The following is a 22,738-nucleotide window of genomic DNA, read 5'->3' on the forward strand; positions in this document are numbered from 1 at the left end:
GGCAATTAAAATGTGTCAGAATGTGAATTAAATCTGCAATTAAATGCTTTGGGGATCCAGTGGAGTAGAACATTGTATAATGTGTGGTCTTGTGCAGTCAGAGGAGGTGAGCTGATGACTTACACAAAGCTGTGCAGGCCGGGACTGTCGATGTATTGATGGGGGGGAACGGTTCATGCAGTAGGTCACTAAAGGAAAATGTACAGTATTGCAAAAGTAATAAAATAATCAAAGACATTTCATATTTACAACTTTAATTTTTATTTCTTTAAAATAAGATAAAAGAACATTTGTTATTATCAATAATACAAGTACAAAAAATGTATGAGAACACAGAAGAATATACAGCACAGAGCATGACAGTGACAGTTTAGGGAAATATATATGGTTCAAATTTATAAAGATCCTTGGTATATCATGAGAAATAGACGAAAAAGTGGGCTGGTCATTGGAAGACTGGAGATAAACAAGAAAAAGAAGATTGCCAAATAACCACATGTAGTCAACTTGGCACCAACAAACATGCTCTCTCCAGTTTCAGCCAAAATGCTAGCAAACGTTCTCCAATAAATAAGGCACTAGGATGGGCCCAAAAGCAGGAAAAGTGTGTGTGTGTGTGTGTGTGTGTGTGTGAGCGTTATGTGCATTTGTGTGGGAATAATCTGATAAGTGGACCACAATTGATGATAAACTTTCACATTTTATATCATGCATAAATACTTATTGATCTTAAATCACTCTTAAGATATTTCTATTAATAAACAATGACATGAATGGGAATTTAAAAAGGATGCCAACATCCCAAGTTAACATTTAACAAACGGTTAAAGCCAAACACAGCTTGTGACACAAAAAGAAACAAACGTATGCTCGTTGATAACCCTCTAGTGTTTACCTCTGGGAGGGAGCTGACTGATGCTGCACCAGACAGACATGACTGTTCCAACATGCAGACAATGTAGTGACCCAGTGCAAAAATTAATTATTAGCACTGCTGAAAACCCCCAAAAATAAAACATTAAAAGTAAAAGTTGAGGAGATTAACATGTGTCTGGTTAAGGCAACTCGGGCAATGGAAGATATTAAGTGTAAGTGGCTTCTGTTTGGCCGATGCCTTAATGTTTGGCACCACAAGGAAAAACCAACTCAAGTTAACCGTAAGATCTGGAAGCAGATAAAATCTAGATGCAGCACATGAAGAAGAATCAAACTTCTCTTCACTCTCCTCGTCAGCGACAGTGAGAGGATAGTTTTGGTTAGTGAGGCAATAAACCGACATGAACACTCCATTCAGCCGCCGACAGCCATTGAAAGTAAAGTCCCACGGGCCGGCTCTTAGGTTTCTATCCCACCTGTGAGATGGAGGTGGTGGGAGACCGTCAATGCAGGTCAAAGTCTCAGAGCAAAGTAATTACACACAGCTGAGGTTGAACGCAGTGATGCAGCGGCGTCTACATCTCGTGGGCGGCGAGATGATGCTGCGGCATACCGTTGGCATGAGCCACCACCGTGTTATTCTCATTAAGGCGCCGCACGCGGTACATTTCATAGTGGATGCTGCTGGTGATGTCCTTAATGTTCTGCATATGGGTCCTGGAAGAAACACACACACACACACACACACACATTAGAAACCAGTTGAAGAGATGGACAAACCTCTAAACCTCTCCACATCATCATTCAAAGGAGATATTGTTTTACATAAAACAAACACTGACACAGCGACACAAGGCTGCATGCAAACAGGAAGAAATATGACAAAATGATATGGAGACAGAATTCCCCTCACCTGATGAGTAGATCCCGTAGATAGGCAAACTCACAGTGGGCTACGTTCTCAACTAAAGGAAAAGGAGAAGTTACGAGTTATCAGAAATAATTAAGTGAGCAATTATTATTATTATTTCCCCCCAGGGCTACACACCAAAAAAAAACCAGTATGACAGTTGTGAGCCAAGCTTTATTGATTATTTAGTTACCTAAACAGTCCACTAGATGGAATCAGTGATCTCACTGTAGTGTGTGTGTGTGTGCGTGTGTGTGCAGCACACTGCAGAATATTAAACTTAATTAATTAATTAACTTAGATATTGAAAGATTAATCGCGCAGTAAGAATGGATGCACATTTCTTTCCACACTTTTGTATTGTTGGAGGTATCCACCACACCCAGAACTAATCTCTCTATTCTTCTATTAAGATAATTGATTGAAATTGAAGATTTCCTTGTGTTGTGATCTCAGATATCAATATATTCTTACATGTAATCTCATATTGTTCATGTCTATTTAATGATGATTTCTTTAATGTGTTATTCTTTCATGTATCAATGTGTAATCGTATGTGCTTCTGTGTAGATTGAATAATAAGGATAAGTAATAAGTGAACTCGGAGATCAACTTACTCTGACCTGAAAATTGTCAGAAGTCGGCAAAAGAAAAAGGTTGTATATGCAGAAACTGTAACTATAGTATCTGCTAGGGCGACATCCTGGCAGTAACCTTCGGAAGGGAGGAGGGTTATTAGGAAGGCGGTAACTAAAAGAAAAAGTCTGTCAGAATGAATTGAGAATGACTAGATGTCTTCCGTGTATGGAGCGGGAGGTTAAAGAAGCACAAAGTAAGAAATAAACAAGAGGAGACAAGGGATCGAGGTCTTATTAGGTGATCTTAAGGTCCTTTTGGGGTCTTGGGCGCTTTGGAGTTTCACGTTTTTTGTCATTCATATTTACACTTTCCTCTTTTGTAACCTTTTATCTTTTTTTTACTACAAAAAACGAGTATATTCTGACTAAAGTCCAGTCTCTCATGTCTGAGGTGCCTTCGCGGTCTCCTAAAGGTAAGAGAGCTCTTCCCCTGGGAGAGGCTAACGTTAAAATAGTGTTGTTCAGTATTTTCTGACTAACTAATTCTACTAACTTGGTTGGCTCAGATTGTTTAGAATGCTCTGCTTGTATATGTTGTGATGTTGCGTGATGAATATCGTCCTTAGTCATTGGCCGTTTTCTTTTGAGTGAATCTAAATGGCGGGTGTTAGGGCCAGGGTCCTGAAGCTGCCCTTCATAACTGAGCGAGGTTCCCACCCACACGGGGTCCCTCCTCTGGCGGCCCTTTAGAGCGGGTCCTCTCTGGAGGATTTCCAGTCCTCCGACCGCCATTGCACACGCACAATAAATCCTTTGATATCCGGCTGTCAGGGAGGCCGACTTCTTAAATGCTACGATGGGGCCTCGTGACGTTATCCTGGCTTTTGCCCCCCTAAACAGGCAAATAATCCCCCCATAATCTTGCATGTAGATTATGGGGGGGTGCGACCAATTCCTAGGTCAGAGGAAAGGGGACGTGTGGGGTGGGGGGAACCAAGCAAACTAATCATGCCTCTTCAGACAGAGGACGTCCGCTAGAGGCCTGAGCCAGCTGCATGGCACACGACCACCAGTCTGACCACTGAACGGACCATTGTGTCCTTGACTGGCTGACTCATTGAGGCCCCCACCAGGGTCCCTTTGGCCTCTTCTTCTCAACAAAAGCCCCTCAGTTATCTCGTTACATACCGAGGTATTCTCTTCTGAAGTTTCTCTGCAAAGTAATTTTAAAAAAGGAGAAGAAAAAAGTGAAATAGGGAATAGGTACCGAAATGGTCGGAAAAAAGAGGGGAGAGAGTTTTACCTTCAATGGTTCCCCACTTGGTCTTCCTCCCCAGCAGCCTCCGGCCGTTCACCTGGTACTCCTGGTCGCTGCCCACCACAGCAAACGGGATCATCTCCTGCTCGCGGGTTGCATATCAACAGACAGCGGAGTCAGAAATTATTCATTTTAAGTACCGTAAAAATGACTGAACAGGATGAAAGGGCTCTGTGGAAAGACATGTCTGAGCATAGATCAGGATAATAGTCACAACTCCTGCCACATAAAAGACTTTCCCTCACCCGGATCTTCTCGTTGATCATTCTGTCCTCGGCATCCTCGTCAAATTCCTTCTGAGGGTACACGTCAATCCCGTTGGCTCGCAGCTCTTCTCTGATCTGGTGAGAGCATGTTCACACATAAGTTAGGTTCACATGACAGCGCTTCATGCTCAATTGCATCTAAATCAAGACATGACTCGGCATTCCTCGATGTGTAAAGTTACTGCTTGATGGGGTGGGCGATCTTCACAATGAAATATGACGTGGAAACACTCGCATGAATTCCCATATGACCGTTCTCACAGCAGTTGCATGACCAGTGACCAGATTTAGGATCATATATGAAAATGGGCCAGATCTGATTCTGATGCAAAAGAAATAAATCTGATCCATGTCGCTTGAGTCTTGTAAAGTAAACATAGCCAAAGAGAAACACAACAAACCTTGAACCCACTACAGATTTGAAAGGATACAAAGGAAAGCCTTTCATTGCAGGAGTAATTAGACAGACACGGTCGATGCAGTCTTGAGACAGTCGACAGATTACGGAGGCATTAACACTAATCTGCCTTCTAATCTGCTCCAAAAATTTGGCTTTAGTCGTTAATCGCTGTCTGTGAACAAACAAAACCTCACAAGATGGATGCCTATATGTGTACACACCAGCTCTGCCAAGCACCGACGCATGCAAACACACACACACACACACACACATAAACCAGGGGGTTATGCTGCTAATGAGGAGGAGGGGGGGGGGAATCCTGAGATCCTTGTGCCAATAAAAACATACAAATGAACGGCTGCAGCCATGTTAACAGTGTCGAGGAAGTGTGGAGAGTGAATGTAAAGACAGAGACGGATGCTCTTGAGCTGGAATGGAGACGTGTTTTGAGACTGTCCAGAGAGCGACTACAGGAACTTATCTCTGGTTACTGCTCCACAAACATGGACAAATGAATGCATGAAGAGGGAGAGGGGAAAAAAGAGAGCATGTTTCTAGATTATAGAGTAATGGGAAAAAAGAAGACATTTTAGATAAAGTAATACAAGAATAAACTAAAGATGAAAAGGCACCAGATAAATGTTACCTTCTTTTTGAAGAAGTCCCTCTCCTCCAGGGTGAGCGTATCTGCTTTGGCAATGACTGGGACAATGTTGACCACCTTACTGAGACGTCTCATGAACTCTACATCAAGAGGCCGCAGACTGAGAGGGGAGAGACAACACAAGGAAACAAGATGATAGGATTTGTAACCAGGGAAGGGAGGGGAGGCGGAGCCTCACGCAGGTCCTGTTCAAACAGAGGAGACACCAAGCTGCTGTGCAATCCCTCAGTCTGTTGCTTTCTCATTGTTTATCACCACTTTATTATTTGTAGACACTTTTATTATGTCCTTTCTTTCCGTAGAATAGGTCGTGTATTTCACATATGTGTAGAACCTATTTAGTCAACAATACCTCTGCCTCAATGAAGGGGGCGTGCGAGAGCCCACAAGTCTCTTCTTCGACACTTTTAAAACTAAACGATGATAAGGAGGGCTTTTACAACAAAGTCACACGTATATTTGTCCAGAGAGATAGACGAAAGGCCTGTGCAAAGAACGCTGATATGGAATATGAAAAACAACCAGTCGTCAATGTGCAAGCTGCCAGTTGAATGAAGTTACTCTTTTGCGATCATATATTTGTAAATCTGACTGACAGTCAGTGGCTCACCAGCCACAAACCTCACGTCACTGTAACTGTAACACAGCACTCCTCCACCAGGGGGCAGATGTTCCTAACAATGTTCACAGATGGGGGAACTACTGTATTTACCAACATACATGATTCACAGTTTAAACTGTTGCATCCATGACCTGATCATACATTATACGTGGAGACATCGATTTGCCGAGTTTGGAAGGAGCCGTGTTCAGTTTGATTGTGTCGTAGTTTGACAAAAAACATCTGCAAGTGGTTACGGTAGAGGATCCTGGCTTGGCTAACAACACTTTGACAAAGACCATCTATTGTCTCATGCACTCATGCAAGAGCACAAAAAGACAAACGTGCAGAATTGATCGCACGCTCCCAGACACCCACGCAGACTCTCTGTCTCCCTCGTCCTTCCTTCCTCTCTCCCATTAGACTTTTTAAGGCAATCCTTGAGCAGCTGCCGGCCGGCCCATGTGACATCTGCACTATGAAACATTGCTGCATGGGGCGCTGAGACAGAGGGCCTTTTCACGCCAGCCCCCTGCCAGAGTAAAGACAGTCCATGACACAGAAATGAATAGAGGTGCAGCCCAAGAACAGTGCTGATTATCAACTCTGTGTGTGTGTGTGTGTGTGTGTGTGTGTGTGTGTGTGTGTGTGTGTGTGTGTGTGTGTGTGTGTGCGTCTCAAACAAGGCTGACGATCCAAAGCTGCCTTCAACATTTTCCCAAGACCGGCCGCAGCACTCGACTAGAGTAACACAAAAGCAAAGGCTCTACAATGTGCCGTGAATCTATTACTTGAAGGACACATGACACTTTGTGCACACTGCCCCTAATTTCTTCTGCTAGTACACGCCAACCCCCTGAGCTCTGAGCAGTGAGGCGCTGAACCGACACAATGTGGAGAGGAACGGCAGTTTAGAGCCAGATGCGTGTCTCTGTAAGACATCCAGGGAGAGAGTGCGTGTGTGTGTGTGTGTGTGTGTGTGTGTGTGTGTGAATGTTTATGTATGTGTGTGTATACGTGTGTGTGTGTTGGACTGGTGTTCTGGGACATGTTGCATCTGGCTGTGAAAATGCGTGTGGGCGTATATGTGTGTTCTATATGAGGGGTAAGAAATGTTTCACATTGCCTCACCAGAATGCTTGAGATCAAACAAAGAAAACATGTCTCTTTACATGATCCGTTAGAACGGCTCTGAGTCGATTAGGAAAATGATAATTTCAGGTCTTTTGTAATTGTTGTGTCAACTAAGGATCAGACCGGTCGGGAAGAAGAAGACTACGAGCTCGCGAACATGAATGTTAACGATGCAGAATCTGATATCCATTTACAAACTGTTAAGGAAATGCCTTCAGTGCTTTAGCTCGACATGGAGGATCTCAGTGTGTTTGAATGAAAATCCTCCCAAAAATGTGTTTACTCCACCGTGGACCGTTAAGATACATTAGCAAGCTGCTGGCGGTGGCTTCATACTGTTCATACGTGCAAGTCCCACCAAGAAAGTGATCAAGTGTATTTGCCAAACATTTTTCACTTTGTATTCTTTCCAGGCTTTCTTAACCGCGTGAGTTCAACTGGAGTAAACGTGTGCTCTCACATGCATCTGTAAGCATGTTTGCACGTGTCCTCACCAGTGTCCGGTCGGGGGGATGAAGTATATGCAGCAGTGGACTCTGGAGTCTGGAATCCTTTTCTTCCTGTCGATGTTGATCTCCTCCTGCAGGTACGCCTCGTACTGGTCGTGAATGAACTTCATGATGGGCCGCCAACTGGTGCATGGCAGGGATGGATTGAGGGAACGATGAGGGAGGAGAGGAAAGTGAAGAGATGGACAGATACGTGAGGAAAAGAGGACGCACCACAGGAGGTAAAACAGGAAGAGAAGGGGTAGATGGAGATGGGTAAAAGAGGTCGATGGTAAGTGGGGGGCACAGAGTGTGAGAGCAGGAAGGGAGGGGCTTCTGGTTAGACACGATTTTATATATTCAATGCAATGATGGTAAAATAATAGCTTACCAGTTCTCATTGTTGATCTGGTCTCCAAAACCTGGTGTGTCAATGACCGTCAGCTTCATTCTCACTCCTTTCTCCTCGATGTCTGCACACACAAATAAAAAGCACTTTAATGTGAAAACACACTCTGCACTTTGTAAACTCAGACTGAACCACACGCTGTAGATGCAAACATCTAACATTTAGCATGAATCGGAAATTGCACAGCTGAAAAATTTGAAACTGGGCTGGTTTTATGAGGCCAATAAGAGTGTATAATTAAAGATCGTTTCATCCATGATTACAGTAATAAAAAGAAAAGTACAATTAAAGAAAACAGCAAAGTAAGGATACGGTACTGTACATTTTTGGAGCAACGACACAAGCAGCATGTAAGAGAAAAGTGTAAATACAGAGGGAAAGAGAAGTGTGAGGAGTGTATTTTGGAAATAGAAAACGGGTAAAAATAAAGCACAGAGAGAAGAGTTGAGGGGTTCAAGAGGGCCGTACCATGACTGATTGACTTTATTTCGATTGTTTTGGGGAACTTCTCCTGGGCTGTGGCCAGCACTGACTTGCGGCTCACTTTGGACTTGAACAGCGTGTTCATCAGAGTGGACTTTCCCAGGCCACTCTGTCCTGTAAGCAGAGACACGGTCAGAGAGGCAGACGGGGAGACAGAGACACGCAACAGTCCACACGCTGAAACATTGGGGCCATAAAAAGACCCAAACAAGATCCATTATACGGACAGTTTGGACGACTCCACGCTGTCAGTGTTGGGGCTGAAGCAGTGACGAGCTGCAGGTGTATGGCAGCACAAACACCGTCAGCAAGTCACATGACTTCAACCCAAACACAACGTCATTAAGACAGATTCGACCCGTGGGAAACCAATTTATTTTCTAAATCGATCAGAAGGCGTTGCTTATTGCACACTTAGCAACCACAAGTAAAGAAGTATCTTCTAACAGACATGAAATAAATACGACCCTTTAAAAATATATATATATATTCTAGGTAACACTGTGAGAAATGAGCTAGCCAAAGTGAAAAGAATGGATGTAAATTCATTTAAAAGATAAGCACACACATTTAATCTATACAAATTCATGAATGGTTGCTGTTTTCTTGCAAGGACATGAATGCTTTAAAATGTTCCCCAACTGCAAGAGATCAATTCAGGGCGACTTTAGTTTAGAAGAACCAGCGAGACTCACTGTCGACGCCGAGTCATGATAAGATGTTTATATGGACGGGAGCCTCTGAGACTCCTACACACCGCGCCAACTTCACCGCGGGTTAATGAAGAGTTTAGAGGGGCCCACTGGGCAGCCGACAGGCACAGTTCAACTTCAGGTTACGTGAACATGGAGGTCCTCACTGATTTATGGAGAAACAAACTCAACAGTCGCATGTTCTGTACAAGAAGCGCACGCGTTGCAACCAGTATGGAAGCTGACAGCTGCATTCCTTCCTGCACTGGGGGGGGGGGGGGTAATATAACGTCACCTAAACATGGGAACCACGTTTTTTAGTTTACCATCGCCTCCACAACTTTATTTAACTTAAGTCTCAAGCCTAAGGCTGCTTCTAGAACTGCTGCCTTTTATGAGAAGATGAAACCCAAGACCAACCGGCGCGACATCATCCAGAGGAGACATACGGTAGGGAGGGTGAGGATTTACGATGGCTCGTCTCGTGTTGTACGTGTAGTTAGCGCCTGTTTTAAAAAGGTGTCTGATCATAGGGCTTAGTGAGAAAGAGTTTTAAGTGGCTGCTTATTAAAATGAGTTTGAGGTCCCATAATGAGAGAGGAAACTCTATCATACCAAGACACATGTTATAAAAGCCGACTGAGTGTCATGGTAACAGGTTGACACTACATGTGACATTCACTAAAGAGTCCACATGAGCTGGAAGTCACCTCGCCCTCCCAGTTCCTCCTTGTGGCTCAAGGATCTAGTGTTCTTCTTAAAATTGGAGAAAATCAAGTTCTCGTTGCGGCGAAAGCCAGAGAAATTTCAATCTACCTGGGGTCCGATTATACAATACTTTAATAAATTGAAGACTCTCTCATTAGACTCATAAACCATTTCTGTTGTCTTTGATGTTTCTTTTTTATTTACAAAAAGGGGGGGGGGGGGAAGCTATTTAAGTTGTCTTGACGCTGTTGTAGGAACTAATAATTAGCAATAATTTACAATGTCTCAAACTCATTTCTGGTTTCTGTTTGACTGTATTGCCTCCTACACTATTTTCACTTTTGTGTAATACTTTAACTACTAATACTGTTATGTGCTTTTTGACAATTCAAGCAGTGCGATTTGTTCGATTTGTTCTGTGTTGGGATGGGGGGAAAATGAAAAATGACAAGTTCAATGTATAACTGTGTACTCTGCTTTTGAGAATAAACACAATTTACAAAAAAAAGAGTCCACATGAGCTACTTACCCACAACCATAATGTTGAGCTCAAAACCCTGCTTCATGGCCTTCCTCCTCATCTGCTCCAGAATAGCGTCGATGCCCACGTAACTGAAGTCCAACCCGGGGCCACCGGCCTTCTCCCCGTACGGCCCACCCACTGCTGGGGACACCATGGCGTCAGGCACCACCGCCTGAGACATGGCACTGCTGCTGTAGCTGGGAATCACCTGTGGCCCTAATGAGAGAGAGAGAGAGAGAGAGAGAGAGAATGTTAGAGGGAATGAGATGAGGTGTGATATGAGGGGTTTAAGTGTGTGGAGGGAATGCGGGTGGATAGAAGTGACAGTTATATGGCTAAGTAGCAGTTGTGAGATATATATACAAAAAAACCAGTTCATGCAAGTAAGATGAGGAAGTGGACAATAGTATGGTATTTCATTGGAAAGCATCCACACAACAAGAATAATCTAAGAGCTACGAACACACCTGTTGAATAAGGAACCATGTACTAAATGCCAAGATGCACAAAACCCTAAAGCAATACCAGATCTTGAAGAGAAAAGAAACGAACTAGCAGGGAGATCGGTGAGAGGATCAATGAAGTTATTGGTCATAGACACATTTGGTCCATAATCCTTCATTGTTTTTTGTATATATTAATCAAATAAGACACACAATTCATAAATATTGCAAATCAGAGTTGCTGGTCGTGGGTTTTATTACCTTTGGACCGAGTCCGGCTCGCTGTGACCTCCTGGTTCAAGCCTTTGTGCTAAGTGGCTCCCGGCTGTAGCCTCATGTGTAACGGACGAATATGAGAACGACATCCGATTTACTCATCTAACTATTTGAAAGAAAGCAAATGAGTGTATTTCACAAAAAGCTGCTCATCAGTGCTTCGGATGCACCTGTTGGAGGACTGGAGCGGAAGTCGCCGCGTTGTTTCAGCTCGCTCCTTAAAGAAACACCTCCCCACTTTCAACCAGCACGAGTGGCTGGTCTCATGCCAATGCAGACTCTTGACTCAACAGAAAGCTATTAGAACATATACTCTGTAGAATGACTGTACTTTGCACTTGGCAGGAGGTTATCCCTGCAGTTTGTTTTGATAATGATTAGCGTAATGGCCCCTGGTGGAATGCCTTCGGACGCACGCCCAACTGGAAGATAAATATGACACTTTCAATGTGTTTACGACGGTGTGTTAAAAGACTCCAATAAGCATGCAGAAAGTGGCTGAACCTTAACGAGTTATGTCAGCATGGGTGAAGAATGTACAGTGTGCCTGTGTGTACAGTACTTCATGGAGCTGCTCCCCCCCACAGGGCCTCCCTTCCCCTCGCTCTGCACGGTGTTACTGTCCTGTTAATGTGAGAGTGGAAAACAGGGAGGAAACCTCATCCACTCACCCAGTTAGCCCTGGTCACACGCACACACACACACACACAAAGTTTGTGCATTTAAATACAGTAGACGCCATGACACCACACACGCACACCATTTCATGCTGCCAAGAATTAAACAGCTATTGGCTTCAAGCTCAGACACATTTCACTCCACAACACTTGACCCGCCACAAGGAGAAACAGTCCAGACAACTCGGCAGCTCACTCGCATTACTCTGGGAATTAAAATCAACAGTAGAAAGTTCACACACACACACACGTGCACACACACACACACACGCCAGCCTGGCACTGCTTTGATTAATGGAAGAAATTTAGTGAAGAATAACACTGTGAAAACTCAAGAGTGGTTCATATTCAACGCTGAATCTTACTTTTATAATATGCTCCTGTGTGTGTGTGTGTGTGTGTGTGTGTGTGTGTGTGTGCGTCTCTTCTAGAGACCCACCTATGGAAGCAGCTCTCCTGGCCTCCTTCACCACTTCCCCATCCTGTTCCAGCAGTCAGTCAGCAACTTACTGCCCTCCACCTCTCCCCTGCACCGCCCACATTCCCGTACCTCTGCTCGTGTCTTTTCTCTCTCCACCTCACCCTTTGCTCTCTCCACACACGCCGTTACCGTCCTATCTCTCCCGTCATCAGCTTCCCCCGTCCACCCCATCTCTTGGTTTTCTTTTGTCTCTCCTGTCAGACTCCCCTGCCTTCTTCTAGTCCGACATTACAACTCCCTCCCACGGCTCATCCGCCTTTTATCTTCAACATTACATTTGTGCTCCCTTTTCTAGAAGTTCCTGAAGTCTCCACTTTTATTACCTTTATCTCTTCCTCACGAAACCTTTTTTTCTCTCTGTCCTCGGCTTGCCACTTTTCATGTCAAGCTCCCCCTCTGCTCCGCCAACACTTCTCAGATAGCTACGGCTGTAAACAGAGATGTTGGCCAGGGGCGAGCTCCCCTTGACAGGCGAGGCTGTGACAAGTGAGCCTCACCTGCGGCAGGATGCCAGCAAAGCATCAAAGGGAATGGACATGAAATGAATGGGGTGAACAGACACTTGAGATAAAGTATCAGCCTCAGAGAGATCAAATATCATTCAAAAGCAGCGACACGAAAATAAAAAAATAATCTCCCTTCTTCCCCGTTACTATGATAAATACACTGGTCCAAATGTCAGAGACATCTCAAAGCTGACAGTTTTATATCAATATAAATATTTAACTATTGTAAGAATTAGCTGCATTTATTTCTTTGGACTGTTTGACTAAAATAAGTTGAGATCACATTGAACTTTAGGTAATTGTGATGAACATTTGATTAATTGATCAAAATATTATTACTTGATGATGGGATTTGTCGCAGCCCTACACCCGTTTAATACCTAGATGCAAAAACACCTGTAACAACACCTCTTATGTTGTGATCACAGAGATTTAAAGGGAAAATTAACAATAATGTCTTTGATCTAGATTCAGCTAATTAATGATGAAATCATGGATGAATTGTCCCCCTGAGAGTTTAACGCTCGGTGATCGGGGCCATTTTATTTCTATACTTGTGTGTACAAGCCAATACAGGACCTGTATTTGAAACAAGGTCTTGTCCCATTTCCTTGTTTGCGTACAGGCTACTGCGAACAATACCACCCACAGCTAATGTATGAACAAGCCGTCTGTTCCGTTTAACAAATACTCAGCACACACACCGATCTCAAAGTCCAAAACGGAGTGAATGGAGGAGAGAGAGAAAGATGTCTGTGTCCTGCATCTCAACGAGCTGGATTCCCAGACCGAAGCAGAGAGACTCTTCAAAGCATCGGTGACTGTCTTTCATGAGCGCACACCGCCAGTTTGAGCCCAAGTAGAGTCAAACACCGTAAAGGACTTGGCAAACACACAACGCACACTAAAGAGCACAAAGTGGTGGCGCATTACTGTGGGAAACCCAGCTCGCCCCAACAATGGAGATCAGTCGCCTTCATTTGAGGTCGTAAACCGTTTCAGAGCCGTGGAGACGACAAGCCAACGAGTGAAGCTCACCATGTCAAATCTGCTGCTTTGAGTGCAAACAACACTGGGGAAGGCCTCGGTCGTAAAACATCTGGATGAACTGAGCATTTATGAGAGCGAGGCATTCATTCCTTCAGCTCAGTGCTGTAGCCCGAGAATGGTTCTGAGCCAATCAACAGGGGCGGAGCTCGACACATGGTCAATGTCTGCCCTGGTAGTTTACCAGCTGGTGGACATTACCCAACCTTACCGCCTGACTGGCGCCCACCACTACTATTGTTATTATTAGTCATATTTCTATTACTATCACTGCAATCATTTTTTGATATGCTATTATACCGAAAGTTTCTGGTATTCGTAAATGTAGTAAATTCTGCCTCCAACTCATCTGTTTCATATCCATTGTAACTCTGTTAAGCTCATTTTGTACACATAATGGGGGTTTGGGGAGTTGTTCTTGTTCCAAGGTGAGGGTCCTGGGTCAGAAGATGTTGTAGATTGTAAAAAATCTGAAATTTGTGATTTTGGTGGACTGGACTAAACTGAAAACCGTTTAAATCAAAAACAGTTTTTCTGGGCCGAAATTAAAACGTTGACGATAAGCCACCTATAAAGATAAATAAGGGATTTAAAAGGGTTTGGATTGGATAAAAATGCTATCAAACCCAATTAATGACAGAGTAATCATCCTACCATCCCACAACCCTGCAGAATAGCTTAAAAGCAAACAGTGTTAAGTGACAATAACTTTATCACTAGGGGCCCAATGAAATAGTCCTTAAACCATTTTTAACTTCTTAATCCAACATTATAGGTTGCGTGAGGATCAGCTTGACTATGAGGGAAGGAGTTCTCCATAAACACAACGGTTCAGCCCCTTTCACACATGCAGTGTATCCCTGTCATGTTCAGGAACATTCCCTGCATGTGTGAATGAGAGCAACAATCAATATTCAGGCAAATCAGTGGAGCCAATTTCCCACCTTAAGACCTCGTAATATTTTAGGGAAATGGATGATCAAACCACACCCACACAGCCTTCATGGAGAAACAAGCTAATCTGCCCAGATTGACAGAGTTAAACTCTTTGTAAATAACAGCGAGGAGTACTTGTTCCAAAAGTTAGATTTTGATTGGAGAGCTATAAATTCAAATCAATCAATAATGTCCGCCTTTCATTTAGGAGTTAATCATCCCTCAGCTCTACTCTAAAAGGTTTTCCCCTAAATCAGTTCTAGTTATGAAATTGCATTGGGTCATGCCTCATCAACTACAACTGCATTTCCTTTTGAGTCTGTCAGAAGAGAAAAATATTTTTGGAAATCTGAAAGTAGAGAGTGACTCATTGGGCTTGCTGCAATCCTGTTTTCAATTACAGGCACTAAAGAATGTCTTTTTTTCTTGCTTCCAGCCACATCGGATTACTTTGCTTTTTGTCAATATCTATAGCACAACGCATCCTGGAGGGGAGAACAGAGGAGACATGAGAGCAATGAAAGAGATAGTCAAAGCAGCAAGAAAAGATGTTGTCAAGTCGAGGAAAAAGAAGGCAGGAGTGTGGGATAAGTGTGGGATAAGCATGAGATAAAGAGAAGCAAAAAGGACAATAATTATTGAGCAGGGGGAAGTAAAGAAAGAGTAGGCCAGGGGGAAGAAAAGGACAGAAGAAGGAGTTTGGAAAGAAAACTGAGGATGAGGGGAGGAAACGGGGAATGGCGAATAGCATTTGTGATTTATTCCCCATTTGGGTATTCCTCACCAACAGGCCTTCCACAGCGATGTAAGCTGTACAGTTGAAACCAGTTAAACGAGTCTCTTTACGTTGCCTTTTTAAAGAAAAGAACAACAGTCAAAGTCACAGCTCTTCTAGGATTAGTGGATATGTGGTCAAGACCACCGAGCCATGCCGCAGCTGTCCAGGGTGTTGATCTTGAACGCATGGCGAGCAGGTCAGAGGTCATGTTCCCAGTTTAGGTTGTCAAAGAGAGATGCTGAGGTTCTACCCTTTATGTCAACTTGAAATCACGACAGGAATACAGAGGAGAAAGAAAAAAAAGACTGGAAACTTTGACCGAGAGAAGTTCAAATGCAGGAGTGAATCACTCCAATAAGTATTTCCCTTTATTCAGACACGTTACACGTACGACTGTGAAAAAAGGAAGTAGAACCTATTTTCTTCCATTCTATGAGCCATGATACAACATACTGTTTTCTTTACCAGTAGAGAACTGTTAACACTTCCACGATGACTCATCACTAATATGTATGCCAATTATTAGGGCTCGGTTGTTGGCCATTGTTGTGGTTTATTTTAATTACTGTACTACTACTCATCAAGACATTAGGAGTGCAATTACCCTGAAAGTGAAGTTGGGGCTGACCGCAGTATTCTGGTCCATTCACAATCCCTTGAAGTGGGTTTGAACTCACTTAGTTCAAGTCGTTCCTCTACTTGTTTGAGCTCCATGTCAAACACGTTACCCTCCTAATCCACTGAATGGGTCGCATCTTTGCTCTAAAATCTTTTTATGGGCCTTCTTTGAAAACATCTGCACCTCTGGTCCTTTATTTACATTCCCAGACAGGACAAGGAAGCTTTGCATCTCGTCTCATCTGAATGTGGCGAAATTTGCTTTGACGGCGACCCAGATGCTTCTCCCGTCTGATGGGATTAAATACAAAAAGGTTTCCGTGAGACATTTCCCGATGTTACAAACGAATAAAGTGCAAGAGGCCATTAAATTACTTTGAACTGGGGCTTTAACAGCCCTCCAGCAGAGAATCAATTAGATACTCCAGACCACAAGGGTTCAGGGCAGACCCATATAAACACATTCATACACCCTCACACCGTTTCCCACCCTCTGACAGTGAATCTCTTAATAAAAAGGGGGAAATTGGAGTGGTGGCAGAGCAAACATGGTTTGTTGTGCAATTAAAGTCACAGTGTTTGTGCAGCAAGACCCAGTTCCCAGAGTCCTCCTCATTTAGCTTTCTGGAGAAATGTGCCCTTTGACCTCTGCAGGGTCCAACTCGCTCATCGTGTCACCTGGCGCTGGACGCCGAGTGTACATCCGCCTGCATGTTGTACATGTGATGCGCGTCTCTGCGTTCATAACTATGAATAGGGCATGCATGATGACTACTCGTCACCTCTCCACAGCCTCAAACCGAAGCGACTTGATTTCTAAGTCTCGATTCAATCTTGGTTCTTTTGGTCTAGAAGGCACAAGTTTTATTCAGTCGGTGCAAATGTTACTTTTCAGACGTTTGAGAAATGTTTGTAAATGGCAGTAATGACAGTCGAAGACGACAGGTTCGTCTAGACTGCCAGAGGAATGTGTTCAGTCTCCATATGGTGGTTGTGCACAAGAGAGCTGCTGTCTTTTTAGGCTCTTTAACGGTCTTTGACACAAGAGAGCTCATAAGAAAAGTGTGTTGATCTGCAACAAAGTGCCCGTTGCATGTTTTTTTCCATGCATTATGAAAAACAAGAGTACTTAACCGTAACTCCTCAATCAAAGGCTTATTTATTTAATCCTAACTCAACATATATGGGAAACCAATTCCATCGCAATAATACATTCCTACAATGTACATATTTTGTAACCATTACAATATTTTAGCATAAAGCAACTGCTAAACATTAACCCCCAAGTATGTTGACACTTTTGAGGTTCTCGGAAAACTGAATCCTAACTTGGCTATTATCTGCTAGCTGACCGGAGTGGATAGAGTTATCATCCAGGCTGTGGTAGATAGCCAGTGTGGTTCTTAATCTTGGTGTGCGGGTCAAAGTGTATCAGTGAAATGGTTGGCCGACAGCAAGTTTGGGTCTACAGGGCCGGGCGGCTCAGGAATCTGACCTTTGTCTTCACACATAACTCACAGCAGGGACAACCGTCAGAAGATGAACAACTCTACGCTTAAACAAGATTTTAACATCAAATTGTATGTTCATAAGCAGCAGAACATGAGACGGCAATTATTTTTTAAATGATTAATATCAGTATATTTAAACATTCATACTCATCATAGAGCAAAAAGGCCCCTGTTGTTCCTGAAAGCAGTGTGATAATATCAGCTGTTTCACACACCGTTTCTGCTGTTACTACGTTATAGTATGTCCTGATCCACAGCTGGTGTTTTTGTGACAGATGAGGGGCAGGAAAGGTTCCATTTCCTGAATGTCAACTGAAGGAAAACATTCTGTTTCCGTATGCAACAGACTTTTAAAACTAAAGCGACAAGTGACGCAAAACTTCACATTTAAAAAAACATTCTTATAACGAAGAAAACATGCATGCCTCAATGCACTAGAAAACTTGCTATTCTGAGTGTGCACAAAAACTTATCATTTGTACATGACAATAGCTCCGGTTGCATTCATGAGATATTTTTGCATTTCAAAGTTATGATGCCGAATTCCACAACAGACACAATTAGACTTTTTGGCTGAATCAAACGGCCACAGACACACAAAGACATTCAAGATACAGAAGGTAACGATGACCTTTTCAGCATCCCATCAAACACTGGTGAAAGGCCACTGTCTGTTCTCGCCTGGCAATGCACAGGGGCCACAACAGAGCTCCTTTCAACAGCTGTGCGTGTGCTTGTGTGTACGTGTGTGTGCGTGCGTGTGCATGCTTGTGAGTCAAAACAGAGGGGGTGACTCTTAAAGGTGAAGGGTGGTTGCTGTTTTCCATCAGTTTGCCGTTATCAGAGAGCAATGCCTTGTATTCCTCAGGTCAACCCGAGGTAACAAAGCCTGGGTGATACAATTCAGGGGCTGAACTTCTTCCAACTGCGGCCACATTGCCAGTGAGAATAAGCTCACACAAACACAGACGGAGAGACTAAATCAGAAAAGTAGACGCAAACAACTTAAAAGAGAAACTGTATGGGGTGAACAAAGCAGCTCAAACAGAACACGTTTTGTTATATCCTTTGATTTCATTCACAATGGTGTGGCGTTTCCCAGGAGAAAGGAATACGCACGGATTATCATTGAATAAGACAATTCCTTCACTGTACTTTCCAAACTCTGGAGTCTCCTAACCACAAGTGTGCAGCCAACCTTTCACTTTGCTGCTCACACACGCACATCGGAGCGCTGGCGACGCGATCATTAATGGATCAGTCAGAAACAGCAAAACACATAAGTGTGTGGACAATGTCAGAGGAGGAAACGTGAAGAAACAGAAAAGCAGAAGAAGCACAGAATACAAAGCTTTCCACAGAGCACACACACATGCACTTCAGTGGGAGAGAGAGGAAATGTAAAACCTCAACAATGGTAAATATGTGAACATGCAAATATACACACACACAACAATACAAAGTAAATAAAAAAATCCCATCTATACCGTAACTCAAAAAAAAAGAAAAGATTTGCAGCAAATGTATCAACGGTTATCTTGCATTTTAAGCCCGACACTCAACTGCTAAAAATGACGGTAACATAGAAACAGCTGATTCAGGTCTAGACGGCATGCCGAAATATTGATTAAGTCAAGAATGGTTAAAACAACAGACAATGAAATCTCTTCTTCCAGTGAAGACGAGGAACATGCACAAAAAAAAGAATATTTACTCCCTCTACTTCCAACTGGTTTCTTACAAACACACCCACGTCACACACAAACACACCCACGCACAGATATTCTCCCGGTATGCAAAACACTCACCGTGTGTGATCTGTGTGTACGAGTTGTCCTCTGCCAAAGCACAGCGCTCCAGTGAGAGGCCAAACTCAGCAGAGGCTCTGGAAGCTCTCTGCCTGCCCCTCCCACTCATGCCCGTCATGTGACTGAGCACGCAAGACAACCAGACACGCCCACTTCCTTCAACCCCCCATACACACACACACACACTCCTAACACAAAAAGAAAAAAGCTTCCAACCTGTGCACACACAAAAAATACTTTTACGATGAAAAAGGTAGCAGAGTTTCAACATAGAATAAAAATGACCATTCGAGAGAAAAAGTGCATCTACACTGATGTTGAAGGAGCCGTTGGGCCAGCTGACCGTCCCTCTCCCAAACCCCCCTGGGGTATATAACCCTAATTATCTGACCCGACCCTCTCATCTGCTCCTCAGGCTCTGCATTCATCACATCCCACTCATTCCTTTCACACAGACCTGAGACGCATCACATCAAACGACTGAGCCTCCCTTTGTCATCGGTTGGTGCCCTGATGCGCTCCACCTTTACGCTTTCCAGATACTATGAATCTGTTATCAAGTTGAGAGCCGACACAGCAAATTTTGAGGGCAGGAATTTGAAATTAATCAATTAAACACACAGCAGTTTCCCAACATGTATGCATATTGTTTAGCGGGGAACCCAAAGAGATAAAGACAGTTAAATGAAAGTAAAACAACAACAAAAATGCAGCCGTAATTTTTTTTTTTTACCTGTGAACGAACCAATTACTTTGGCTGATTACTATTCTTATGGAGTATGTATTTGTGTGATTAAAGAGGAGAGGAAACAGCTGTCTCCAGCCTCACAGGAAGTGTAATTATATACCAGTGCAAGGGCTTGAGTGCAACCGTACAGCCAGAGGAGCAGACACACACATGCACATACAGGGCAACAACTGCATTCCTCCAGTCATGTTTCTTAAAAAGCAGACAAGAGGCTGGAAAGATGAATTTTTTTAGTGTCATTACTCACTTTGTTGTCAAGATAAACCTCTCCCCGGCACATCAATGTTGGATGCTTGTTACACCCAGTGCAGCATATACAGCATGTCCATCGAACCAATCGGAAGCTTTGTTACAGGCCTTCACAATTTTGCACTTTACCAAAATACAGAACATATATAAACACATAAACAATGAGACAACAAAAAAGAACACACACACACTTGTTGGTTAAATTAAACCCCGGAGCTACCAAATAAGTAGTTGAAATAAACACTTGTTATACTTCGTTTTACAATGTGGGAAACGGTACATTTCCCTCAAACTACGGCCCCCCCTCTTCTTAAAAATGTTCAGTTTTTGCCTCCTCTCTTTTTGTCTCCTTCCGTCTGAGATTACACTTTATCGCCCCAATAAAAGCGCAGTATTTAAAAACAGGAGATACTAAAATGTAGATACAACTGACAGGAGTTACTTGGTCGATTAGAATCTACTAGAGCGAGTTTGCTGGTTTCTGCAATTTATTTGTTTCCTTTTAAATCAGTTCATCTATTCAACAGCAAATACTCCTGGTGTTCTTAAAGGCACGGTTCTTTGCCACGCTGTCCTGTGGATGATGCAGAGATGACCATAGGCAGGTATTATACAAGCACCATGCTACTCCTACCATATCTCCAGATAAAGCAAGCCCCCTTGTGGGAGAGAGAGTTAAAAAAGAAAAACATTTTACATCGCATGAAAAGAAGCAAAAAAGTGCAACATGTTCTTTCTGTCTGCCATTTAATGAAACACGTTTAACACCCAAATGTAATGAATTTCATGGCACAGCAGTATCTGCTGACTTCGCATAGTTGCTCTGTTTAAAAAAAACAAATGAAAGGGCTGAAGAACTCTTAAAACAAACTTTTCCTCTCGCCTCTTTCCCACACCACTGCCTCTCTTGAGCCAAACTATTTTACCATCTTTCGTGCTCACTAATAACTCAGGCTCGTCTTTCTCCCTTTTACCCCAAGTCAAAGTCTTTCTGAACACTCCAGAGTTTAGAGTGTAGATCTCTGTTTCCCCGGTCGCCACTGACGCCCAATATACTCCAATCCACGGCAGGTTTTACTATAGCGCCGTCTGTGCCAACTATAAGGCTGCTACGCAAGGTGCCACATCAAAACAATACCTTTGAAAGATAAACAAAAAAGGATGTTCATGCCCTCCCAGTCAAAGATTCTTCTTGAAGTCGCTGCCTGCCGAGTGAACCCTGCATGCATGGTGAGCCAGCAACCAGTCGTTTGATTCGACATAGCATGCTGCTTTATTCAAGAGGAGCTGCCATGCTGGGGACAAGGCCATCCCAGATACATGACAGCCAAGATGATGTCATGTATTGGCAGGCGGAGCATAGCGGGCTGCCTGGCTGACCCCTCGCCGTGTTCCCTGCAGCTGTCCAAGGACTTACAAAAACAACTTGATGGATAGAAGTAGCATGAATCACTGGGTCCGTTACACGAATGCATCAGTGGCTGTTTTCTCCTTGGAAGAAAGAGTATGCCATGTATGAACGTTTGAGAGTATGTTACCATTGTTTCAAAGAGCACACAGGGAGAGATATTGTGTCCTGCAAGTTTGTCGTCAAGACAATTATTGTGATAAATGTATCTACAACAAATCATAATGTTGACTGAACTATTGGTATCTCTGGCAGCACGGGACACAATGAGCACCAGTAGTAAGGCATTGCTTGTAGGACGCTGCCCATATGAAAGATGTGGGCAGTGACCACAGAGAAACTAAAATGTTTCCTTTGTGTGTGTTTAACTCTTTCCCACGGGGAATAACAAAGCCTCCATACAGGATATCAAGTGTGCCACATAAAAAATAGAAGTACTTCCTCGGTTTCTATGATTTATAGAAGAGCAAAAAAACTGCTACAGCAGCCCGAAAAAGAACTATGCTGCATGTACACGACAGCTGATCTGCTGTTTGGCATGTTTTGAAATGTAAACTGTAAAAGCTTTAAATGCAGCACGGCCACACAGCTTTTACTAAATCCAGACTTGATACCTTCCAGGTGGGAGAGACCAACTACCTGTGTGACAGCATCTCCTGCTGGTTGCTGGGAGAGTTGCAGCAGTGCAGGCAGTGAACCATATTGTAGTTACACTATGTTTAAAAACATGTAAAAACCTCATGTGAAAACATGTACAGTTTAATATAGATCGTAGTTTAGGGCATTTAGCATTGGTGCAGCATTGTTATTTACTGTTGAAAAAGGCAGGATGATGGCTAAGCTATTATCCCTGATGGACAACACCTCCCACCCCATGCAGGACACCCTGGAAACTCCTTCAGCCACCGGCTGATTTACCCCGGAGTATAAAGGAGAGGAACAACAAGTCCTTCCTGCTGATGTCACACAACCAGCTGAGCTCACAGTAGACCACAAAACACTTATATATATATAATAATAATATATATATATATATATATATACACACACACATATACTATACATATACACACACATACTGACATGTTACTGTAGATTCTTACTGTTTACATCACTTGTTTTCTTAACCATATTTTCTGTGTGCACTTTCCCCATGCTGCTGTAATCCTGTACATTTCCCCACTGCGGGACTAATAAAGGAT

General features: G+C 43.3%; 1 protein-coding gene across 6 annotated transcripts in view; it reads right to left on the reverse strand.

The window, feature by feature from the left end:
- Positions 1 to 237: 237 nt before the first annotated feature.
- The window catches only part of LOC130188077 (septin-9-like), an 84,155-nt gene continuing 61,654 nt past the window's right edge, over positions 238 to 22,738 (reverse strand). For 3 of the 6 annotated variants that reach the window (XM_056406145.1, XM_056406147.1, XM_056406146.1), the window contains 9 exons: positions 10,057 to 10,266; positions 8,113 to 8,241; positions 7,627 to 7,708; positions 7,242 to 7,379; positions 4,995 to 5,112; positions 3,928 to 4,023; positions 3,668 to 3,764; positions 1,790 to 1,841; positions 238 to 1,593 (listed from right to left, as the gene is read on the reverse strand). In XM_056406145.1, coding sequence (XP_056262120.1) covers positions 1,452 to 1,593; positions 1,790 to 1,841; positions 3,668 to 3,764; positions 3,928 to 4,023; positions 4,995 to 5,112; positions 7,242 to 7,379; positions 7,627 to 7,708; positions 8,113 to 8,241; positions 10,057 to 10,266 — 1,064 coding nt within the window. In that variant the 3' untranslated portion in view covers positions 238 to 1,451. The other 3 variants (XM_056406149.1, XM_056406150.1, XM_056406148.1) reach the window with 3 other exon arrangements.

The sequence above is a fragment of the Pseudoliparis swirei genome, chromosome 23, assembly GCF_029220125.1.
Source record: "Pseudoliparis swirei isolate HS2019 ecotype Mariana Trench chromosome 23, NWPU_hadal_v1, whole genome shotgun sequence".
NCBI lineage: Eukaryota > Metazoa > Chordata > Actinopteri > Perciformes > Liparidae > Pseudoliparis > Pseudoliparis swirei.